We start from the raw sequence: 9,987 nt of genomic DNA, 5'->3' as shown, positions 1-9,987 counted from the left end.
TTCCCATCAGCAATTACATCTGTTCTCCAACAATGACTCTGTGAAGTGAGCAAGCATCGGTCACCATTCCAAATATGGTAAGCATTATTGATCCAGTCAGACCCTTTGTACCACTATGGATGTAAAGCTGGGGTCCTGCTGTCCTCTACAGGTTAGGTGAGGTGGAAGCTGGCAGATATTTCTTCCACAGGACAGAGGGAGGTGAAATGAGGGGAGGGGAGTGATGGATACAGTGACCCCTGGAGCTAGCCCAGTGTCCTCTGCTACAGTCGCTTATGTTGACTCTTCTATCTCCAGCGACCACACTGCTTGGGTGGGGGCCACGATAACTGGGCCTCTTTAGTTTTGTTTTAGGGAAGATGGCAAGGTCAGATACATTTCCGTTCAGGCCAGAGTCTGATCACCGTAAGAATTGGTAGCCCCCTCTGTTATGGTCCTAACCACTTACTGCCTTACGGCTGTTGACAAGACGGAACCAGGCGACATCAACAGGTGGAGGTCGTGAGTCTAGGTCAGCACTGACAACAGAGCTCTCCGGAAGGGAGCGTGACATTGGACCCACACTCAGCAGTGACAGGGTTAACTGACAGCCGTCAGTTTCTGGACCTGAGTCCTTGCTTCCCCACCCTCCTGACCAGGGTCTGCGTGCAGCTGTGGGAGACAGTTGCAGCAGGTGAGGCTGGGAAGAGGTGAGAGGTCTAGGCTGCTCTGCTTGCTGCCCAAGATCATTAATAACCAAGACCTGGAAAGATAATTAAGAGTCCAATGTGGAACTGTGCCTGCTGTTGGCTCGAAGGAGGGAGGGCTGCTCCTGCTAGCTGGCCCAGGTGCCAGCAGCCTGGCTCTTTTCTAGAAATGCATAGAGGGGCAAGAGGTGCAAGGACAGACATCGTGGCTTCTTGCTCGAGGTGGCAGTGCCCCGGCTCTTTCCTACCTCTAAGAGGAGGTAGAAAGCCCGTGGGGGGAGGAGAAATGTGAGATCACAGAAGGGAAAGCAGCTAACACGAGGCCCTGACAACCCCCACCTTCAATGCTGGTTTTTCCTTTTGATGCAACATGCCAAAGCAAGGCCCTGCCATTGTCCCACAGTGGGACATGCTTACAGTCTGACCCAGTTCCCTCCCGTGGCTGCCCTGGCTGCTCCCTTCAGTTGTTTTTAGTCAAAAGCTGGCATGCACATCAGTGCTTTCCAGGGAGCCAGCGCTCATAAAGGGGGTGCGGGCCACATGACATTTCTAGCCATGTCCCTCCAGGTTTACTTACCTTGCTCTTTGCAAGGGGAGGGCCACCCTCAAGTTTCTTAGAAGACTAGGGAACCACGGCCAGTCCTCTTCCCCAAACCCTCCTAGATCTGGTTGACTCCAGGCCAGTATCCTGGTTCTGAAGTGCAGCAGACGGCAGCTCCAAGACTACCATCTCATTAGCAATGTTTGGGAGTCTCAACCGAGTCCTGGCAGTCCTGGGGTACCAGGACAGTCACAGCTGGCAATTGACCAAGGCGACAACTGTCGGTAATAGCAGCTTTATTAAGGACTTTGGTGCTGGGCTAAGTTCAGTCCTTCAATTTTCTATGGTCTGGAGGTACCGAGAAGAGGGGGTTACAGATGCTTACTGCTCAGAGGCCACAGGGTCTGAGAGTTTGGTCCTCACAATGTATCCAACACTGTGCCAGGCATGCAGCATGCCCCTGGGAGGAAGGTTGACAGGAAGGGCTCGCCTGCAGCCTGGCTATTGAGAGCTAGCCTCTCGGTGGCCCCTGGCTACAGTCAGCAGGCAGGTCTCAGCTTTCCTCTGTCCCTGGGCCTAGAACCACTATTCTCTTCAGCCAGAGCCCCACGAGGCAGGCGCTGCCTGTTGCTGAGGCCGCTCTTGGTCCCATGTGGTGAGGACAGCTGTGCGGCCTTGGGCCTGGCCCGGTGCCCACTGCCACTTTCTACCACACAGCAGTGGCTCACAGCCTGCCATCTGCCCCATCTACCGGCCTCAGGTGAGGCGCGGCCAGAGCTCCTGGCACTGTGCCCTGACGCTCAGCTGGGCCTGGTGCTTTGGTGGAGAATGCTCACTCCCACCTTGACCTGGCCTGCCCTCGGGACTGGTCCAGAACCATGGAAATAGATGGCAGCGGCGGCGACTGCCGAGCTTCAGACCTCCTCCAAGGAGACTTGGCTCTGGGGCCAGGCTGGGCAGGCTCCTCTGCTGTCCTCCAGACCACTAACCTCAGGGACTCTCTGCAGACACCAGGGGTACCAGACAATTCAATGTGCTTGATGCCTGTGGGGATCAAGGGAGACCCCCGGGAATGCTGAGCCCTTTGAGTCCTTTCCTCTTTATGCCCAACTCTTCTCTGCCGGTGACCGAGGCCTGGTATGATGACGGAGGTGACCTCACGTGACTTCTAGCAGACCCGACAAGGGGTGGAGATGGAAGAGCAGAGATCGCAGCCAGCAGCAGCGGGAGGCCGTCAGCTCGGGCGGCGTCAGTGGTCACTGGGTCCCTCCTCCCTCCTAGGCTGGGGCTTCCCTAACTTAACCTGGAGGTGGAGGGGAACACAGCAGCCACTCTACTGCTGTGCGTGGCTCCAGATTGCCACATAAATCAACCTGGGCTTTATGATGCTAATAAATTTTCCATCAAAATTTGGTTTGGAGCCTGGGGGTGGGGTGGAGGTGTGTGTGTTGCAGCAAGATGATTTAATTTGCTTTGTCCTTAAGCAAGAGGGAGAAGGGTAAGTACAGATGTTTTTAACTGAGTTCTCAGCAAACAGCCTGGGCACAGGAGGATGGATGGCCGTCTCCTACTCCTGGCCCTGCTACTGTAATGCTTCCCTCCCTTGGCCCACCCTGGGGCGGGGTCTCCCAGGGAGCTGCTGCAATGGCACACGGGTGTAGGGACGTCTGTTTTCCATGTGGATGGGCAATGATGATGCTTAAGAACTACCGATGTGCGACAGTGGTGAGAAGGCCCATCGGGACCGGGAGAGTCTTAGAGGCAAGGGTGCCGGCGGCCGGAGGTAGCAGCCGCTGCCGCCAGTGGGTCCTGCATTCCTTGCAGGTCCTGCACAGCCCCCTGGGTCCTGGGACATCCAACAGCATAGCAGAGCTCAAGCTTTAAATATGGCAAGATGTAGAAGGGAAGGGTTGGCTGGCGGAGTTCCCTCATGAGGGTGGAGCAAGGCACTGAAATCAAGAGGGAGGGGCAGAGGTCTGAGACCTTTCACCCCAGAGGCAGCTCTGTCCAGGACAGGCGGGATTAGGCCCAGGGTTGGGGTCAGAAGGGATCCCTGGTGCCCAAAGCAGAAGGCACATCGAAAATGCGGTTCATTAATCACTCATCATTCCAAGGCATTGGGCCTAGTGGGTGCATGCGTGACTGAACAGGAGGCTGCTGGGAACTGGGCCTCCTTCCACAGTTATGGTGGTGGACTCCCCCTCCAGCTCCACGGCTGTCAGCGACCTGGAGAGTGTGGCCATTGAGCACTATAACCAGGCTTCTATGGACATCACCTAGTGTTGCGGTGCAGCATGGGAACAAGCTGGGCTGGGGCACACAGGCCTGACCTGTCACAGAGGGCACTGTGTTCTCTCCCTGCTCTAAGTCCAGGGCAGTCAGCTACTATGGGGGTGGGTGGGGTAGTGAGGGCAGCTTCTCAAGCGGTACCCGACACTTCAGGAGGTCCCTGGGCTCCAAAGGAGAAGCCAGGGAACAGGGGGTCCCTGAAAGGGACCCAAAGCAAAGGACTTTAAACCCCATGGAAGGGATGCTTTATCTGTCTGCCACAACAGAGCTGGCACCCACAGCCAAAGCTCTCACAGCTCTTGTCTAGGGACCCTGGTGCCAATTAGCACTTCCTGTCCGTCCTTGTCACCAGAGCTGGCCAGGCCTCCCACAGGACGAATACTTAGCAACTGTCAGGACTGTCAGGAAATGGGCCCTGCCCTCACAAGCAGGCCAGCTTAGGAGAGCCAGGGCCTGGGACCTGCCTCTGAAGAGGCAGCAGCTGCTAGTGGACGGTCAAGGATGCAGGAGGGGGCATGGGGCGTAGTATAAATAGCAGTGCCAGCACTGTTTCCCCACTGCAGAGGAGGGAGCCAGCCTCCAGCGGCCGGAGTGGAGGAATGTGTGTAACAGACTGGGTCCATCCCAGAAGCTGAGAACAGCCGTGTTCCCAGGCAGGAGGGCCGTCTTGCATGGCGAGGCCTGGGTGGGGAGAAGACACCGGCTAGAGACAGAGAAGGCCTTCTCCAAGAGTCCCAGTCTAGCATGCACATGTAGACCTGGGTGGCAGCTAAATCCCGCTCTGAGGCAGAGAGGCTGGTGCTGGGCTGTCCCTGCTTCCTCACATCCTGCTCTCAGAGCTGGGTCTCACTGAGGACGATGTTGGCTGTGACAAAGAAGAAGCAGGAGAAAGCCCACAGTAGCACAAAGGCCACCCAGAAGGTGTGGCGGAATGGGGACCTGTGCTTGTTGACAGTTCCGTAGCCGAAGGCCAGCTGTGTGTCCCTGCGGCAGAGGTACACCAGGAAGGCAGGGATGACATACTGGATGCCCGTGCCCGCATAGGCTCCGGTAATGCCCACCAAGGACTCCAGGTCATGGGTGCAGAAGGCCACCAGAATGGGAGGCACCAGAGTGATGGTGGGAAACACCACGCGGTCTACCACCCATGGGTACGTACCACCCTCACGGTGAAAGAGTGTCTTCCAGTTGTTGCGCAGGGTCACCGCAATGATGGGGAAGTTGGTGCTGATGGTGAACACAGGGAAGAGGCCCAGAAAGAACCGGACAGCAGCCAGGCCCACAATGTCGCACCTTGCAAAATTGAGGGTATACATGTCCATGAGGCTGTCACCACGGAAGCAGAAGATGGCCGTGAAGGAGAGGAGTCCATAGAAGGCCAGGATCAATGCATAGTCCAGGAACACCAGGCGTGTGATGTGGCGCTTGGAGGAGATTGGGGTGATGAGGGATGGCAGTGAGTGTTGGCACATGAAGGAGTAGACACACACCCCAAACAGGTTCCGAACCCCCAAGAAGTTGGCCAGCGGTGGGTGCCCCTCTCCTTGCCTGTTCCCGATGCGCACCAGGGCCAGCACAATCATAATAGCGAAAGCTGCAAGACAAGGAGGGGGGTCAGTCAGTGACGATGAACAGCCTCAGCCCTTCAGTCCCTGCTCTGCAGGGCGGTGCAAGGACTGGAGCTCAGGGGAAGGAAGCGTGAAAACCCCCACAGCCATGCATGCGTGAGCTGCTCGGCTTGTGAGTGTTTTAGGTGCCCATGTCCGGTTCTCCCTCCTCTTCCCAGAAGCAGGGGCTTAGGCATGATCCAGAGAAAGGAGAAGGCGGGCTGACATCAGCCTGGTAAGGGGCTATCAGCTCCCTCCTCGTCCTTCAAGGACTCTCGGGGGCTCTGTCAGCTTCCTGTCAGGGGCAGACCTGGCTAGAACTCATGCCTTCTCTCTTCCTTGGTTTCAAGGTTCTGTGCCTGTGAAGCTGGGCGTGGGGGGTGGGGAGCTGAGGACTGAGAGGCACAGCACGTTTGGGAGGAGGTGTCCTCTTAGGCAGAGGCTCGGCTACAAGTGCATCAGAGGCAGGAATTCTGGGAGTTGTGCGGGACTGGGTCTGCGAGCAGGGTTTGCAGCAGGTGGGAGTGGTGAAGAAAAGGCACCAGAGAACAGTACTGGAGACAGCTAAGTGCCCAGTTGCTGGACCTAAGGCTGGCGGCAAATGGCTTGTGGCTCTGCTCTTCTGGGCTTGGGGGCATAGTTAGGGAATAGGGAATTGGCTGCAGAAGGGCATCTGTGACCTGATCTGTTCAGAGCAACCAGGCTTCCCCGTAGGTAGAGACAGCTTGGCTTTACCCGGCAGCCTCCTCTCAGGCCCTCCACCCGTGGGCTGCTTACCAGCCCGGTTTCCAGAACCTGAGTCCCTGAAGATAGCTAAGTAGAGGACTCATACTACAGCACACTCAATGGACAAGGGTTCCTGGCAAGCTCCTGCCAACTAAGATGGTATTTCTAGATCTCCTCGCTTCTGATACCTGCTACTGACATCACCCAGAGTTGCCAGTGGTAACTACTCAACACACACACACACACACACACACACACACACACACACACACAGATCCCTGAGTCTTTGTCTCCATTTTGAATTTATACATCCCTGTTGTCTCTATTCAGAACAGGTCTGACACTCCCTGTAGCCTGGGACAAGTCCACAGGGCACGTGACTCTTCTTTGTGAGTGGTAGGACAGAGGAGGCTCACATGTCCTGTCCATGGGCCCCATCAGAGGATCAGGGCTCTTCCTCAGTTTGAAGCTAGGGGACTAGTATTATCTCCCTCAGGACATCCGGTACACGCCTTGGTTCTTGGGAGAGATGGTTCTTCTGGACCCACAAGAAGCTGGGCCAGTGTCTCTTCCCATGATGATACTTAGGAGTAGGCTGGAGTCGTTTATTCCTTTTAATCAGAGCCGCCGGACACAGTGGTGGGGGAACAGGAGGGGAGGAGGGAGCTCAGAACAGGACTGTAAAAACTGCCAATAAAGATGATTTGTTTCAGCTCTCACAGCCGCTCAATTCCACCACCCTCCTGCTCCAGGGCATCACAAATCTTTCCAGTCCTGGCCAGTCAAAGGGAAGCAGCAAACTAGTTCCTCTCTCAGCCTCAGCCCATGACCCCAGGAGTCTGGCTCATCCCAGAGGTGTAAGAAGCTGAGGGAAGTATACTGAGGAATGGCATGGGGGAAGCCGCCAGTTGACCGGAAGTGGTGACTCGTGTGCTAGTGAGGCCCCAAGGCCTCAGATCAGCATGGTGGCTGTTCTGTGGCTCAGGTGCCTGGTAGCCAGTTATTCAGGAGGTGAGAGCAGGCATCTGGGCCCGTGTGTGTGTGTGTGTGTGTGTGTGTGTGTGTGTGTGTGTGTGTGTGAGCACTGGATGAGGGCCAAGGGAGGAGCTGTGGCAAGGCAATATTTAAATTGTGTTTTGCAGTCACCATTTGGGATGCCACCTGTGACCTGGCCCTGCTCCAGGCCTCGGCCAAAGCCAGCAGGAATCTGGAAAGGGGCCAGTGGAGAAATCCTGCAGCTGTCTGTTGCTTGACCTTGGCCTTGGGCCTTGCGAGTGGGCAAGAAGGCAGGAGGTGGCTGGCTGTTGAGGTGGATGCCAGCACTTCACGGCTGGGTTTGGTCTCAGGTGCTGGCTACTCCTTTCTCCTCTCTGGGGGTGGGGTAGCCTCAAGTTAAGAGCTGTGAACAGGTGCCAGCTGCTTGTTCAGGGTGGCCACCTGGACAACTCTGGCTGGGCTTTTCTTTCCCCCTTACTGCAGGAAAACCCAGGTTGTCCCCGAGCAGCAGGTTCCCAAGCAGTGACAGTGACTTTATAAGTGCATGTCTATGCACTTCCACCCCTCCAGTATCCACCTACTGACCTGGTCTTCCCGGGGCTGCATCCTACGTCAGGCTTTTCTAGAACTTTCAGGATGGCCTAGAAAGGTGTGTCTGTGAGTGATAAGGCTTCGCAATCCCCCATAACTAGTCTTATCTGTTAATGCTATTCCAGAGACTAGTGACCCATCTAGTTCTGTTAAAATCTCTTTGTCAAAACCTCTATTTCCCAGCTGAGTCTCATGGTGCAGGCCTGGAATCCCAGCTATGCAGGAGGCTGAGGCAGGAGGATGGCAAGTTCAAGGCCAGTGCCTGGGCTACAAAGTGAGTTCAAGGCCAGCCTGGGGAAATAAGTGAGGTTCTGTCTCCAAATAAAAGTAAGTATGGAGAAAAATGCCTCAGCAATGGTTAAGAGCTCTTCCAGAGGATCTGAGTTCAGGTCTCAGCACACAGCTCACAACTGCCTGTAACACCAGTTAGGCACACACATGTGGCATACACTTACACAGATATATACATATAAATTAAAATTTAAAAATCTTTAAAAAATTATAGAGGGCTGCAGTGGTATATAGGAGCTCAGTGGTAAACTGCTTGCCTAGTATGCACAAGGACCTAAGTTTAAACCCCAGTAACACACACACACACACACACACACACACACACACACACACAAAACACGCACATGCTTTCCCAAAACTAAATCTGCCCTGGAGGGCCATTTCATGGAATAGCAGCTTCTTTTTTGTTTGTTTGTTTGAGACAGGGTTTCTCTGTGTAGCTTTGGAGCTTGTCCTGGAACTCGCTCTGCAGACCCACTGGCCTCGAACTCACAGGAATCTGCCTGCCTCTGCCTCCTGAGTGCTGGGACCAAAGGTGTGTGCCACCACTGCCCAGCGAATGGCAGCTTCTTGATAGTCACCCAAAGGGTGCGTGCATGCTCCTCTGTGTTCTTTCTCCCTCCCTCTCCTTAGCTACGCTGGGCACTATCCATCAAAAGCAGGGACAGCATCCAAAGACCACTGGATCAGGTGAGGGAAAAGTACAGCATCTAAGGGATGAGGTGACTCCTGAGGGCCTACTATGCGCTAGGCCCAATGAACACAAAAGGTGACACATCTTCACCCAGGAGAAGGGAGGAAGCTCTGTTACACGTGTGTGCCCAGAGAGCTCTCTGGCCAGCCGCAGGTGGGGACCCTCGTTGAGGCAGAGGAAGTATGCAGAGGCCTGGGGGAGAGCCCCGGTCAAGTCCAAGAGAAGGGCCTAGTGACTCCTCCCCACCACCTTGAACACACTCAGATCGCACTGTCCCGGGAACAGGAAGGGGGAGGGAAGAGTGTTGGGCTGGCTTCCAGGCAGCTGAGTTCAAAAGAAATATTTAGGTCCTTAATTGGACAGACAGAGAGAGAAGGGAAGGAAGCGGAGGGCTCCGACCTGCATGGGTCCCAGGACCAGGGGGCAAGACTAAGGCCCACTCTCCTGGACCAGACTCCTTTGCCCCTGACACGTCCTGCCTTCCTGGGTACCTGAAGAGCAGAGTTCACGAGCTATCTCCTAGATTGATCATCCCGTCCCTGGAGAGACGGCTGCTCCAAAAACTCATTAGGTTTGCTAATAAATCAAGGTGAAATAAGATGACAGGCTATGAGCGACAGACAGTGCAGGAGGCGTGGAGGGGACTGCTGTGTGCCACCAGGCTCACAGTCACTGCTCACCTCTAGCTGCAGGAGAGGCACAGGTGGACATGGAGGTGAGATGGCGCATGGCCCCCAAACGTCCAAATGCCCCATCGGAGGTTCGGGGGCTGCCCTTGAGTAGCGCCTGCAGCTCCCAGGGGGCAGTGCCAGGTATCTGTCTCTGCCCTATCCCGGGCTAAGCTCTGAGAACCCATATCTGCATGCACCTGCTCTTCAGACCGGAAGTCACACTCCACGGGGTGTGGAGAAGCATCGAGGAGTCAGGGAGGACTCAGAAGCTGGTGAGAGCTTCACATCAGGTCACATGGGGACAGTAGGCCTGGGCAGGTCATCTGTACAATGATGGGGGTGGGGGTGGGCGCAGGAGGAGACTTTTATTATTTATAGAAACAAGTGTGTTGGTTTTGCATAACCTGAGGCTTGGCCTTGACTGTCACTCACTCATCCAACAGTCTCACTGAGTGTCTGCAGAGTGCTGACACTATTCTGGTCACTCAGGGGTAAGTGCACAAGACAGACATGGGTCCTGTCCTTGTGGAGTCCAGAGTGGAGGAGAACCAGCAGGTACAAGGTCCCAAAGACAATCACAACAAAATAGAGAACTGGTTAGTGGTCACCTTAGTGGCAGGGGGTTGACGACATCCCTGTGCCAAGAATGGTCCAAGTTCAAGGGTAGAAGCCCACTGAGGAGAGGGGAGGGGCGGCAGGTGCCAGGTGCCAGGTGCCAGGAGGGAATCTAAGGATCCTCCTGGCTGCTCTGTTCCCCAGGTCTGCAGCTGCCACACCTGCTCTTGGTTTAGGCTCCTTGCGAGGCAATGAGGAGCCGGCTGCCCCTGTGGTTTCCAGGCTCCTGGTCTCCGACTCTGCTCGAAGCCATGTGCTGCTTACAGGCAGGCTTCTGACA

General features: G+C 55.4%; 1 protein-coding gene across 2 annotated transcripts in view; it reads right to left on the bottom strand.

The window, feature by feature from the left end:
• Window positions 1–2,726: 2,726 nt before the first annotated feature.
• Tmem104 (transmembrane protein 104) overlaps window positions 2,727–9,987 on the bottom strand; it is a 57,753-nt gene continuing 50,492 nt past the window's right edge. The window contains exons 10-11 of one of the 2 annotated variants that reach the window (XM_059272082.1): window positions 4,676–5,110; window positions 2,727–3,176 (exon numbers count right to left, since the gene is read on the bottom strand). In XM_059272082.1, the coding sequence (XP_059128065.1) occupies window positions 2,983–3,176; window positions 4,676–5,110 (629 nt within the window). In that variant the 3' untranslated portion in view covers window positions 2,727–2,982. Of the gene's footprint in view, window positions 5,111–9,987 lie in introns of both variants that reach the window. The other variant, XM_059272081.1, reaches the window with a different exon arrangement.

This window comes from Peromyscus eremicus, chromosome 8a (genome assembly GCF_949786415.1).
Source record: "Peromyscus eremicus chromosome 8a, PerEre_H2_v1, whole genome shotgun sequence".
Lineage (NCBI taxonomy): Eukaryota > Metazoa > Chordata > Mammalia > Rodentia > Cricetidae > Peromyscus > Peromyscus eremicus.
The sequence above is the reverse complement of the archived record's forward strand: the minus strand, read 5'-3'. Positions and strand labels throughout refer to the sequence as shown.